This window comes from Notothenia coriiceps, unplaced genomic scaffold, assembly GCF_000735185.1.
Source record: "Notothenia coriiceps isolate Sejong01 unplaced genomic scaffold, NC01 NC01_scaffold00020483, whole genome shotgun sequence".
NCBI lineage: Eukaryota > Metazoa > Chordata > Actinopteri > Perciformes > Nototheniidae > Notothenia > Notothenia coriiceps.
The window spans coordinates 130,621-145,455 of NW_011353184.1; the positions used below are offsets into that span (position 1 = coordinate 130,621).

The window sequence follows — 14,835 nt, forward strand, 5'->3', positions numbered from 1 at the left end:
TGTGTGCCTTGGCAGTCTAACCCTAATATACGAATGATCAGAGCCGGTAAAATGTTGAAGAAAAACATCTAGGTTTATTTGGCGAGAGGGGTAAATGGATACCTAACAATGCGGGGGTCAATGGTTCTAATCCTCAACATGTGAGAGGCAAAATGGCAAACTCCATTGCATACCTTATTTAAGAGGCTGTGGTAATTTAAGTGAAATAAATACGGAAGGTCAGTAAAGTTAGAAAGATAATCAGGCTTAATTCCTGTTTTTTCTGAAGGATATAGGAAACCTGGATCCAGTGTGGTGGTTGACGAGCATAAATTTGACTTTCCCTTTTTTATTTCAATTCCAACTTTGGTCACGAAGAATATGTTTCTCTGTTGTCCCCATTCATAAAGCATAACACAACAGAATCAGAGCACGGTGCAGAGTCTCTAGATGAGTTTACAGTAGTCCCTCGTTCTACATCCTATATCCTTATACATCCGTGTTGTAGTCCGCTATATAGAAAACTGTAGTTTCCGGACAGCAGCAGAGGCTGCGAAGCTGTTAAAGTCCGGTTAGCTCAGCTGGTTAGAGCGTGGTGCTAATAACGCCAAGGTCGCGGGTTCGATCCCCGTACTGGACAAAATAACTTTTTCCTCAAACGCAAAGCTAGTAAAATGTTACCAGAGTATTTAAACGGGGGAAAAAAAAGGGAATCAAACGAGTAAATATCTGTAAATAAGTGTCTTTTTCAACACGGAATAATTTTGCGGTTAAAATCATTTCTACAAATGAAAAATGACAATTAATGCATAAAAAATAATTAACTTAATGTATTACTACTTGATACAGAAATGTATAAATGATGACATAGATAATGAAATAAATATTGAAATGCAGCAAAGTGGGAGCAATGCTTTTTTAACATTTTCTATTAAAAGTCCATGTCCAAATTGCACATTTTGACACTTAACGGCAGCAATGAATCAAAGAAAAGCACAAATTAGTAATAAAAAGTCAAATAAGTACACTACTGGCAGTAGTTTGAAGAACTTGGTGACATAAAAATAACTCATTAAAGTATCGAGACCTCATAAAAAAACCAATTTGGAGTGTTTCTTTAAATCTAAGTTTTTAAATAACAGTGATTATTGCACACTACAATTGGTTGTGTGCACAATATTGTAACAGTTTGTGCGTGTTACCACATTTTTTAAAACAAAAAATAAGAAACCTGTTCACCAGTTCCATGGAAAAGGAGAAAAGTGCTCATCTGACTGAGAGGCGAAGTCCCTCCCTTTCCGGTGGACCTCCATGGGACCTTATTTCGGGAAAAGTATGTATTGAAGTCAATGGCGAGAGAAAAGTTATCTTTCGATCCCGTTTGAATTGTGCCACGAATTACACATATGATGTTTGTCAATCCATCCATCCATCCATCCATCTTCTCCCGCTTATCCGTGGTCGGGTCGCGGAGGTAGCAGTTCCAGCAGAATGGATGGATGGATGGATGGATTGACAAACATCATATGTGTAATTCGTGGNCCCCCGGGGGAGAAATGCTAACGCTAATGCTACATTAGCATCAGCGATCTTTTCTACTTCATGCTATCTGCTCAAATGGTTGACATTGAACATTAAAAAGATCAGGCAGTTCAGGGAGAATCGAAGGAAGGCAGGCAGCTTTGCATGACATTCTTCTGGACGTGTTTCCTTGTGGTGATAGTGACAACGCTGAAGTCTTCCGATTCAGAGCTCCCGATTCGGCAGTTAAAGGTGGGGTAGGTAATTTTGGAGAAACCAGCTCGAGTGCGCTAGAATTTGAAAATAAACAGCCGGAAAAAATCTAAAACTTCCTTACAGAGCCCCTCCTCCAACACACACGGACGTGCACATGACCAATGAGGGCACGAGATAAGTTTGTGCACAGATGGAAGGCTGACAGGCAGGTAGGCCATCCAGTTATTTTAGCCGGGCCGGCTAAAATGATTGGTCGTGCTTTTTACAGCGCTACGGCTTCCCCAGATGAATTGTTTTAATGTATTTATTGTCAAACCATTTCATATATTCATTGCTATCGGCATGTTAAGAGCATTCCATGGAATATGACAAAAAGTGTTTCTGAAGTAAATTACATACCCCACCTTCAAGGGGAAAGTTAAGGGAAATTGAATTTACAGCGCTGAGCGAACAATCCTCTTAAATTACTTCATAGCCAATTTATTTGGACTAGATTATCCCAGAGAGTCTAAACGTTCGTTATAACCATAGGTTATAACACAGTTTTAGATTTTTAAAACCTTTATTCTATATGTGAAAATACAAAAAAGGGAGATTTGGCTGCTTTTTTCGCATCTTGACCACATTAGACCAGGTCCTGATCTAAGACCACTATACCTAGACTCATCAAATCTGGAATGGATTATCTAGACAATCCCTTTTTTGGCAAAACAGTATTAGTGACGGCCATCTTGGTGACGTGTGTTGTTGTGCGAGACCAGAGATGTAGTTCATTGAGCGGTTTCACACAAAAAAAGTTTTACTTCACAGTTTTACGACAAAACATTTTTTTTTTTACTTGCAAAATTATCTTTTAAATTGACAAACATCATATGTGTAATTCGTGGCACAATTCAAACGGGATCGAAAGATAACTTTTCTCTCGCCATTGACTTCAATACATACTTTTTCCGAAATAAGGTCCCATGGAGGTCCACCGGAAAGGGAGGGACTTCGCCTCTCAGTCAGATGAGCACTTTTCTCCTTTNGCAAGATTATACAAAAAACAAATGACCCCGAACATGAAATACCTTCACGGAGAGCTTCGAGGCGCAAGCTGTCATCCAAAGAACAGGAGGGTTTATTTAGCGCCTCACTGCAATCTTTAAAGGTCGTTTTCTCAAAATGAGTTTTTTCTCCTACTCTGAGTTCGAAATTTCAACTTCAGTAGCACGTAGACACACCAAACCTTCCAGTTATATTCCTATCAATATTATGAAGGCTTTTGCCTTGTACTGTCACACCGGTGTGACAGTACTCTTCAAAGGGTTCACGAAATATGACTACTACTCTTACTGTTTAACATTTTGGGTTACTTAATGTTACTTCATGTTAAGGCTAATAAAAATGACAAGACTAGGGCTGTAATGCTAACTAACGTCAAGGTGTCACTTTTTAAAGCTTTCTGTACACCATTGTACACGGCTCACCTGTGGAGTAACTACAAGTCTAGCAGCATGCAAAAACTAAAAGTTGCATACAATGATGCTTTACGGTTGCTGGTGAGGGTACCAAGATGGCACAGTGCCAGCCAGCTGTTTGTTAACTTGGGGGTACCTTACTACCTGTCAAGCTCTTTTAAGAAATGTAATGTACAAATTCATGTGTCGCCAAGAAGAGTCAGACAATCATTTTATCTCGATTTTAATTAACCCTGTGAAGAGTTCTACTGGGTTCTCTTCCATGATTTGGAGACATTGGCGCAACAGCCTCTACAGACAGTGAGCATATATGTGCGGCTACTAGCTGTAATTGGACTGATTTTATGTTTTTCATCTGTTTTTTTGTTGGGTATTTTGTCATTTTGTATGTGATATGGACCTTGAGTCTGAAATAAAGATTGAATAACGTGCTTGCTACTAGCTAGGTAGCTAACTTGATCTACTCACTCCTGGTCCTTTCATCAGACGGGAAGCGAAAGAACGAGCAAGACCCATTGCTGTTATGATTACAACCTGGTACTAAGCACACAGGCATCTTGTTAAAGTTACCTTATCTTAGCTATCTCTTATTTGGTGGAGGAAAAAAATTATTGACTTCAATACATAATTTTTCCGTGTCGGAAGTAGATGGGCGGGACTTCGCCTCTCTATTTCAAAATAAAAGCCCAGGTTACCGCCCTTGAGTGTCGCACTGCGCATGCTCAGCGTAGTAGCTGGTTATGGGAGAAGGGTCCAACCTGCAGCCGCAGCAACGGTGGAGGTCGAACCAAGCCCCCAGGAAGCACGCCGGACTCTGAGGAAAATATTCGTTGTGGCCAAACGGCGGTAGTACACCTCCGTATCAGTCGCTGGGCCCGGAAATACTTTTTCCCATTGACTAATATTGGGAAAGAGACGTCTGTAAATAGTTTGATATTTTTTGTTAACTAAATAAACTACCCAGTATGAACATTTGTATAGCCCTTATTAAAAACATTCGGTCCTCAAATTGTAAAATGTGCTAATAACGTTATTCCGAGAGTTATTTTCCTCGGCATTATGAACGCGGATCTCCCACGGGACCGCGCTGCCCGGCACATTCATGTGACGTGTTCAGTAATACATGAGTTTTACCTTTACCCATGGATGCACAATAAGAAGGGATTATATGATAATATCAGGATTATATGAATACTTTCGTGACATTTCGCTCTCTCAAAAATTGGGCCATCTTGGCTTCATGCGCCAATGAGCAACTGTCATAGGAATGAACGAGGCCCCGCCTCCAACGCTGTGGGGAACGCCTGCTATTCTGGGGTTAAGGGCGTTGATTGTCTGATTTTTTCACGTCATGTCTGTAAACCTAATTAAGTCCGGTTAGCTCAGCTGGTTAGAGCGTGGTGCTAATAACGCCAAGGTCGCGGGTTCGATCCCCGTACTGGACAAGAGTATTTTTTCCTCACACCCTAAGTTGATACGATTGACCAGAGTATCAAAAGGGGGGGATAAAAGGGAATCAAATTAGTAAATAACTGCAAATAAGTGTCTATTTCAACACGGAATAATTTTACGGGTTAAACAAGTATTTCCACAAATGAAAAATGACATTTACAATAGAAATAAATGCATACAAAATAAATCATAAAGGAAATAAAAATACAAACCCAAATACAATAATAACTAAATGTATTGCTAAATGTATAAATACTCACATAAATAATGAAATAAATAAATTTTGAAATGCTGCAAAGTGGGAGCAATGTTTTTTTTTTACATTTACTTTTAAAAGTCCATGTCCAAATTGCACATCTTCACACAAGCAAGCAATGATTAAAAGGAAAGCACACAGACATTAGTAATAAAATGACAAATAAGTACACTACTGGCAGTAGTTTGAAGAACTAAGTTAGTGACATAAATAACACAGTATTGAGACCTCATAAAAAAAACTCTCTGGAGTGTTTCTTTAAATGTATGTTTTTAAATAGCAGTGATTATTGCACACTGCAATTGGTTTTGTGCACAATATTGTAACAGTGTGTGCGTGTTACCACCATTTAAAAAAAGAAAAAAAACTCCCACATAAAATAAGAAACCTGTTCACCAGTTTCTCCCAGTCCTTCAAAATAAAAGCCCAGGTCACCGCCCCTCTCTTTGAGTGTCGCACTGCGCATGCTCAGTGTAGTAGCCGGTTATGGCGGCGGTGGGTGTTTGTCCATGAGGTGGGGGACGCCTGCAATTCTGTCACAGAGCGATCCGAGCGAAGCGCTGCCATGGCCGGAATGTTTGACATTGATCTGGACCAGCCGGAGGAAAATGTCTCCGACGATGAGGTTGAGGAGGTACTTTAATGGGGGATGTTGAGCGTGTCTGCGGGGACTTGTCACACAGAAACTCTTCACGCAGAGCAGCTAGCTAGCTGTAGCTGTTAGCATGTAGCTGTTAGCATGCTAGCCGGCCAGCCACCGCAGGCCTGCTCCTGCAGCCGGGGCTCGGGCCTTTTCAACCCCGACAGCGATCATGACAGAGCTGTCACTTTTTTTCTGATTTTATATTACATGTAAGGTCAGCTAGTGGTGAAATGCATGTATTGTTCAGGCTATCCCGGGTCAGAAAGCATCGCTGTCAAGTTGGAGTTGTGCAAACAGAGCCTTACTTGGCCAAAGGTGCTGCAGTGATAAATGTGGCTCAGTGTGCAACAGTTTATTTTGGCAAGGCTGCAACAGAGTGGGACTGTGTGGACTTAAAGCTGCTGTGTTTCTGTTCACATTCAGTGTGAAATCCAGCAACACAGCACTACTGAAGACTCGGCTTTCAACTGGAAATAAGTCAAAAACAATTGATCTAAATTATATTTATGAATTATAGTGTAAATACTGCTTTATGCTATTATCATACAAGTACAGCAAACCCATCATCACTGGCTGTTATAGATTATAGACTTTGAATAGAAAACAGTTAACCCTCAACTGCACACACATACACATGTACATTTCTTTATTCTTTAGGATAAAAAACGTTGACCTAATACACATACAGCACTGATTGGGCAACTATTACAACAGAGCAGCTCTTGTTTGTCAGATCAGTGTCTAAGATGAAACCTTTGTAAACGGGCAGACAGTATGAATGTTGTACCATAGAATATAATACAAGTTGGGAGGCAACTTTTAGATTATTTCCCTGATTTTAAATCTGAAAATGAACTCCTCTTATAACCGATCAGTGGTCTGGCCTATGAAGCGGTATCTTCTTCACCTTCTCATGTCTTCTCTTGGTTGGTTGACCAAAACCCCCAAAATGCTCCCTTTTAGAGTAAGAGTACAGTGTTAGGAAAAGCAGCACATCCTAAAACAGGAGAAGCTGGAACATGAAGATTACCATTCAAATAGGCTTGCTGAGTCATTATCCTCATTATAGCTATTGATTTGTAAAGGATGACATGTATTATGAATGCTTTATTATCATAGTATTGAACTCACAATGTCTTTCAAACACAAGAAAGAAATGGAAAATGTCCTTGAGATGAAAAGCTCCTACAGAGTGGTCAAAATGTTTTACAGCAGTTAGCACTTATAAGAAAATGTTTGTGTTTCAGCAGCATAACATACATGGCATTGTACAATAAAGTAGAAAATGTACATGTTGAATTTACAAATTAACAATAACAAGATATAAAGCAAGGTATTATATTAACATAAGTATGTGACGGATGGAATATTAAATATTAGACTGAATATAGTGAAGAGAAAAACTGGAGCAGAGAATTATTATCAAACATAAAAGCTTAATGACTTGTGTTTATGATGTGGTTCCTATTTTCTTCCAGGTTGAAATCAGTGATATCATGGACCAGTGCACTGGATTTGAGTTGTGAGTACTCGAGTTAGCCTTCTGTGCTTGTGTTCACACATTATTTTTCTTTTTGACAAGAGCACAATGCATTAAATCCTGTGTCTGTGCAGCAACATGGACGACTGTGAGAAGATCGAGATATCGGAGGACAACGTGAACCAGGGGACGGAGAACATCCGACCGACTGCCAAGGCACACNAGCCAGGACGTTTTCAGGGGAGCGAGAGGGAACTGTGAGAAAGGGGGGAGAAAGGGAGGATCTTAAAAGAGGCATGTGAATTAGAACAAGAGGGACTGTGTAGGAGCCAAAACGTTGATTTATTATTTTGATTATTTAATGGAGTATAATTGATTGGTGTCATTTGATCGGGATCCGCAGCCACGGTGGGGCGGAGCAGCTGATTGGTGCTGCGATGGCCTCAGCCGGTTAAAAGAGTCCTGCTGATTATACTCTGGGTTCTATTTTGGTTGTGAAGCCACACGGTCTTTTAACCGCTGCATTGCACTGCAGAGAAAATAAGATTTGTTTATTTAAATGACGAAAACTGTTTCAACATACCAGCTATACCACAAATAACAACATATATACCATCTGGAACAACTGTCAAGATACGCTCATCATTTCTTTTTTTGCACCACATCTAATGAAACACATCCTTTTTTATTTTTTTATTGAGAGAAACAAATCTTGAAACAACCACAAAATACTGAAGAGGAAAGTGGTGTTTAATTCTAAGTTGTGGAATTATTGAGCGGTTGAAATGTGTTTTGAATATGACAACTGCACTCCTAAACTTTCCAATAATTAGTATGAGTGTAAAGATGTGGATATATATGTCATTCAAACCCATTGAAGCAGGTACATTTAGCTTGAGATAATATGATACAATTACAATTTAAAAATGTTTCATGACAAAAAAACAAGAAGGGACGTTTTACATATATTTAAAAAATCACCCTACATGTCATTTCTTAAGTGTTTGTCTGATGTAATTTGACAAATGTCCACTAGAGGGCAGCCTTTCCAAAAGCATGTTGGAGCTAGAGCCATTGCATCAAAAAGGCGTATTTGGAAGAGATATGGTTCAAAGTAACAAATAAAAAACAGATATGTAATTTAAGTATTGTACTATATGTAATAGTAGGTACTCGTAATAACTGAAAGCAACAGCCAAATCAGGTGTGAGGTTGGGCAGTGTTTTAAATGTATTCACTTAAATCCCAACATGTGCACGTGTTTCTGTTTTGTACAATTTTGGTCTGAGATCAGTGTAATAAAGAACAGCTGTAATTAACTGCATCACAATCCCCCAACGCGCAGGACTGGCAAACAGCGGAAAGTGTTTGCTTTTTAAGTGATCACAGACAGTGAGCAGGGAAGCCAGAGAAACAAGGAGGAGGTGTGCAACACAGGACAGGAGAGAGAGACACGGTGTTGGACCAGGGTTGGAGTTGTTGGGTTGGAAAAGTCTGAGAGGACGGGACCTGCTGAGACGGAGACTTGGTTGTATATTTACCGTCCTCCAGGGTTTTGACGACGACCTGCTGAGAGGACGGCCCGGTGCCCGCCCTGTTGGCCGCCTGCACCACCACGCTGTACTGAGTGAACTTCTTCAGGTTGTCCAGCATGATGCTCTCCATGGTGTCTCCGCTGGTGTCCAGGCTGAGGATGGTGAACTGGTGGCTCCCCCCCGGGCTGTACTCCCTGTAGCCCACCTGGTAGCCGCGGATCACCCCGTTCTGAAGGTGCTTCTGTGGAGGCTGCAGGGCGAGGAAGAGGAGAGGAAAACTGAGCTTATTACTCGGTTTCACCTCAGTGGTGGAGACAAACTCACTAGTTTCCCTCCATCAGAAAACACAGTGGAATACTTTTTGAAGTAAACACTAACAGGAACACAGTATGGGCTCTGCAGTGTGTAAAAACTGGTTAATGTAAAAGAAAATGTGAACAGACTCGGGCAGTTACAGAAAACCTCGATCAGTGCTGCCACCATTTTAAGTTACGTTGCTGTCGCTGCAGTTCTAGACGTTTTTAGGGGAAGCATGACGATCATTTTCAATCGGTCAAATCATTTTACATATGTATTTCAGGGCTGTACTTTACCTTCCAGGAAACTTTGATGCTCTGTGGGGAGGTGGGCTCCAGAAGGACATCCTGTGGGGGGCCGTCAGGGGCTGCAAATAAAGAACATTATTCAATATTACTGCACATTTTTCAAGTTTCACTTTCAAACTTTCGGGGGAATTTTCAGTCAAATACTTTAAAAGATGTTCATACAGTATAGATAAGTACATAAATAAACAGTTTAGCGGCTAAATTATAAAGACATACAACAGAAAATGAACTGGCGCTGAGGCACCAGCTAGCAAATCTTATGCAGCCAAAGTCCAGGTTAAAGGACTACTTCAATAACTTAAAGGTCACCTATCGTGCTATTCTTAGGCAATAGCATAGGTCTCAGATATATACAACAATATAAAAAACATGTCTATGAAGTGTTTTGCTCAGAATACCAAACAGATCACCCATTCTAGCCATGCCTCATATCCCTCTATTTCACTTCCTGTTTCAAAAGTGCTGATTTGGGGTATAAAGCTTAATGAGCTCATGCGGGACCCGGCAGCTACTGTCTAAACTAACTACTGCCGTGATGAAACGCCATATCATGGATTATCAAGGATTATTTCTGAAACAGTATGGAGCTCAAAGGCTTTCTCTCTTGCCGGTTATACCACAAGGTGAGTTCCTTTTTATTTCCTGCTTCTTCACACACATGCTCTCCAGTACAGGTTAGCTCTGAGTGTTAGCGATGCTAATGTAAACACCGACCATATTACGTCCAAAACAGTCGGGCATTGTTTCTGATAGCAACGTTTCTGATAGGGCCGTGGGTCCACATTTCAGTATAAAAGACATCAAAAAGTGCATTTTGCATGATAGGAGACCTTTAAATAATATTTCTAAAACAATAAACATTTACTTTTAATAAAAACAGCAAGGACTTTTTTAGTTTTTCAGACCATTTACATGCACACAAAGCTGTATAGTACACAGGTCCTCTCTTAATGGAAGAGATGATAATTTTTATCCCGTTCACTAGATGGAGCTGTTGCTTTTCTAATGGATTTTCCTCCATGCTCTTTTTCCTTCAAGTGTCTTTACATCTCAACTAAATGTTCATTTAAAAAAAAGAAAAAGAAATAAAGTGTAACATCATCAACTTTAACCTTTAAAATAAATTGAGGATACATGTTTTATTTAATTTGAAGTTTACGACTCTATTTTAGCGATGAATCCAGTAAGATGGGGCGTTTTAATGTGCTGGTATGCCTGTGGGGGGGGTCATTAGAGGCAATAGAGGATAAGTGAACACTGATGGAGCCGACTAAAAGCAACAGAGAACTGATCTGTTTCCCCAGATAGAAAAAATGATGGCTCCATTTCAAACCACCATAAAATAATGATGTGTTAGATGGCTCAACAGGTTTGAGGGCCAGGAGAAAATGGACACTAAACCAGCGTTTAGACAGGAAGTCAATTCTCTTTAGAGAATTAAAATAAATTATAGTGACAGTTCAAAGTTAATATTAGCCAAATTACCTTTTAAGAGTGATTTGGAGAAAAAGAGTAATTCTTTATAGCCTATTTGGAGAAAAAATGTGTCCAATAGCAAAGTAGTTAAAATACATACATGAAATAATAATAAATATAATAATAATAATCGTTTTTACATGTGTTTTTATGATTATTAAAAATGTTTACTGGCACATTAAGAACCTTTATTAGAAATGCTCTGTTATTAAAATGTATAATTATAATTATTATGTATTTATTATACATCGAGCCCGAGCGTCGATTTCCAATGATTTCATGTAATTGTTTGGCTGTCTGGCCATCGTAATCGGGCTCTTTGAAAATCCAAAAATCCACGGTTTTCTTACATTTCTGATCGGATTGGCAAAAACTTCAGAATTTGTATTGACCGCCATTCAAATGACAGCTTTGATTTCCCCCAAAAGTGGCGGAGCCGTCATTTTTGCCGGGAAGTGACGCATGTGTTACTCTCATGTATAAAGCAGAAAGCAGTACGTTACTATCTCTCTAAAACAGTTTAACATGTCATGTGACAGCTACCTGCTTCATCAGTGGTGATGGTCAGCTCGTTGCTGGGGTTACTGTTGCCGATGATGTTCTTGGCGACCATGCGGATGTTGTAGGTGGACGAAGGGTGGAGGTCGATGATTGTGGCCTGGTTGAGCTGAGGGGAAACATCTTTGGTAACCTGGGCTGATAGCCATGACGCTGGAGGAGAGAGAGAGGGGGGGAACAGACTGTTACGAACACAGAGTCATGTTTCAAGAATCTAATTACATTATTTCCAGTTTGCTGTGAAGCCACGTTTCAGCAGAAAGCTTTTATTATTAGCAATAATACTATGTTAAATACATATAGATACAATTATTTGTTCTTATGTTTATCTAAATATCTTTATTTGATCTTTTTTGAGTAACTGCCAAAGAACCCAATTTTAATATCTTGATTTTACCTTTTGATAACACATTCTAACCTTACTGTAACTTTTTTAAATGTTATGTTTGAATAACCTCTTACAGTTAGTACAGAGTTGAAATAAATACAACTATTTGTTCTTATGATTATCTAAATATCTTGATTTGATCGTTTTACTGCACATTCTTCCTTTCATTTTGTATCTTCTTTTTAAGTCATTTTTTATTTCGTTCAATAATTTAGCAACTGCCACAAAACCCAATCCCCACCTGACATAAATGCATTATTGTTATGTTGTTCTAAATCAATTTATTTTATCCTTTTATCACAAATTCTTACTTTAACTTGTTATTTTTCAAAACATATTTATTTACTTTTAGTCATTTTATTTTTTATTGCGTTCTAATATTGAGCAACTGACATAAAACCACATTTCCAAGAGTTACATAAACTATCCTTATGTTTATCTAAATGTATTGATTTGATCTTTTTATCTCACGTTCTGACTTTTTGTGTACAAATGTTTATTTTTATTTATCTTGTATTGTTTATTTTAATTAGTTCTTATACTGAGCAACTGCCCAATTTCCCCCCCGAGATAAATATTCAGTTTTGATTCTGATACTTCATCCTAGTTTTCATCAAAGAACTGAACACTGTATGATTTCCTGAACCTGTGTCTACCTGATTTGTTCTTGCATTCGATATCATATCCTGTGATGGGGCTGTTCCCATCGAAGCCCATGGTCCAGCGCAGAGCGATGGTCCGGTCCTTCACCTCCCGGATCTCCACCTCCGGAGGGTCGGGGGCTTCTGCGGAGAACCGAGAACACAACATAGTTAAAGCAGCAGCGCTGAAACAGAACTGGACGAAAGAGAGATGTATTGGCTTTACTCTGTGTGGGATTTCCCCTGTGAACAATTACAGAGAGAGGGAGTCACCCTGTACAGCAGGGATGTCAAACTCAAGGCCCGGGGGCCAAATCCGGCCCGTGACTTCATTTGATGTGGCCCACAAGAGCTTGCAAAGAATATAATGTGTTTATTATACGGTTACATGCCGATTTACAGAAGCACGTTGCCAATAAACTACATGTCCCACAATGCATCTGAAATGTGACTTTTTTTTCTCAGAATCTGACTTTTTTTTCTTCAAAATATGCCTTTTTCTTAGAATTGGCCTTTTTCTCTGAGTCTGACTCTTTTTTTTTCAAAATGTCACTTATTTATTTTGGCTTTTTTTTTAACATTTTGTGACATTCTCACTGAAGAGACTTGCAATTATTGGCCCTAGACTTCTGCTTTCAGACGTAGTTAATTATGAAGTTATTACCCTATCCAATAATAATCCAATGTAGGGGCAATAATGTAATATAATACATTATTTTATATATATTAAATATTTGTAATGTATTTTTATATAGTCTTATATATAAAACTGGCCCTTTGAGTGCAACCATGATGCTAATGTGGCCCGAGATGAAATTGAGTTTGACACCCCTGCTGTACAGCAATTAGATATATGAAATGAATTAAGTAATAAGCGCTTGAACATTTCTCTTCACCTGGAGGAAAAGTTCTTCCCGAATGAAAAAGATATGAGCTGAGTGTTACCTTGCACTGTCAGCTGTATGATGCCTCGGTCCTCCCCGAAAGAGTTGATGGCGTGACAGGAGAAGAAACCTGAGTCCCCACGAACAGTCGGCATAATCTAAGAGGAGAAACAGAGAGAGAAATTATGCTAAAAAAAAGGCTTATCTTAAGGCTCATATTCCTTGCAATTTTACAAAATTGCTTTACACATGTACTCGTTCACACACTGCGTTTTAATAACCATTAAACTGAACTGAGAGGGAGCTCTTTAATATTTTATACTCTACTTGAATATTTTAGGATTTTTTTTTTTACACGTTTTCCCTTAACTTCCTCTCTCTCTCCGCTTTCCATCTGAATAGAGAACAGACATATGGACAGGCTGTGGGCTCCTTAAATGAGACAAGGGCTGCCCCCTTATAATAAGGAAAAAGTCCTCAGTCCTGCAACTGAAACAATTTTGTGAAGAAATACTAGGGCTGTGCAATTAATCGTATTTTAATCTCGAAATAAAACGATTATAATTTTATTTAAAAAAAAAAAAAATGTAATTATCTTTTTTTTTTTTATTGGTTTTTCAGTTGAATTATACTTAAAGTTCAGGGTAATCAACTGTTAAAAACATACTGTTCACATTTTTACAATAAATGGATGTTTTCAAAGTAAATGGATAATCGTTTTTAATAATCGTGATGATGATTTTTGCCATAATCGCACAGCCCTAAGAAATACTAGTACTATTAACGACTACTCAACGAATCACTTGAATTGACGACTTCTGGTCTACCAGGAAAGTCTCAGATGAGGTTAGCCCTGAATGAGAGGGACAAACGTAGCTCACCACCAGCGGCTGGTGGTGAGCTACGTTTGTCCCTCTCATTCAGGGCTAACCTCATCTGAGACTTTCCTGGTAGACCAGAAGTCGTCAATTCAAGTGATTCGTTGAGTNCAGAAATGTTTGAATCTGTCCGGGGCTCTGTGATAGCCTACATACAGTAGCTGAACTTACGACACTAAGTTAGGAAGAAAGGGGGGACTATGAACAGGGCCGCCGCATGCGAACAGGCAAGGCAGGCAACTGCTTGGGGCCCCGGACCAGAAGGGGGCCCCCAAAGAAAGTAGATTAAGAAGGTCCACAGCAACGACAACATGAAACACACTTTAATTGACTGCAACGACATGTCGGGAAACCCCCTCAAGGCGGCCCCATGCATAGCGAGCCGTAAAATGCTGCTTCTTATCTTACATTTCGTTACCTTGCTCCGCTCCGGGGGGGCTGTGCGTGGTGATGAAAAGCTGGTTCGAGGGACCCCCAGTGAATGTTTGCCTAGGGCCCCCACAGACTCTAGAATCTGCACTGACTATGAATGTATGTTTTTTTGTTTTTTACATGTATGTGTATGTATGCGTGTAAGTAAATGTGTGGGTATGGGTGTAGGTAGGTACATATATATATATATATGTGTATATGTATATGTGGGTATACATATGTGAGTATATGGATATATGTATTATTGTTGTTATTCTTTATTTCCTTATCTATTAATTTTTTTTAATTATCTTTTAAATTACTTTATTTGGACCTATATATGTATTTATTTACTTTAATAGCTAGGACCGGGAGGGGGGGGAAGGAAAAATATAGACCGTGTAAATGTAACTCATTGTGCCGGACTCAATAAAAAAAATATATATATATAT

The 14,835-nt window shown here is 39.2% G+C and overlaps 1 protein-coding gene, 1 long non-coding RNA gene and 2 other non-coding genes across 4 annotated transcripts in view; 3 read left to right on the forward strand and 1 right to left on the reverse strand.

Moving 5' to 3' along the window:
- The first annotated feature begins 545 nt into the window (after window positions 1-545).
- trnai-aau (transfer RNA isoleucine (anticodon AAU)) lies at window positions 546-619 on the forward strand. Its single transcript has one exon. It is a non-coding gene; the product is annotated as a tRNA-Ile (tRNA).
- Window positions 620-4,547: 3,928 nt separating this feature from the next.
- On the forward strand, window positions 4,548-4,621 carry trnai-aau (transfer RNA isoleucine (anticodon AAU)). Its single transcript has one exon. It is a non-coding gene; the product is annotated as a tRNA-Ile (tRNA).
- Window positions 4,622-5,366: 745 nt separating this feature from the next.
- Window positions 5,367-7,219, forward strand: LOC104952771 (uncharacterized). Its single transcript, XR_799138.1, has 3 exons — window positions 5,367-5,518; window positions 7,006-7,049; window positions 7,142-7,219. It is a non-coding gene; the product is annotated as an uncharacterized lncRNA (long non-coding RNA).
- Window positions 7,220-8,390: 1,171 nt separating this feature from the next.
- The window catches only part of LOC104952776 (Down syndrome cell adhesion molecule-like), a 107,770-nt gene continuing 101,325 nt past the window's right edge, over window positions 8,391-14,835 (reverse strand). The window contains exons 13-17 of the mRNA XM_010779651.1: window positions 13,156-13,252; window positions 12,226-12,354; window positions 11,167-11,334; window positions 9,136-9,206; window positions 8,391-8,792 (exon numbers count right to left, since the gene is read on the reverse strand). Coding sequence (XP_010777953.1) covers window positions 8,391-8,792; window positions 9,136-9,206; window positions 11,167-11,334; window positions 12,226-12,354; window positions 13,156-13,252 — 867 coding nt within the window. The remainder of the gene's footprint in view (window positions 8,793-9,135; window positions 9,207-11,166; window positions 11,335-12,225; window positions 12,355-13,155; window positions 13,253-14,835) is intronic.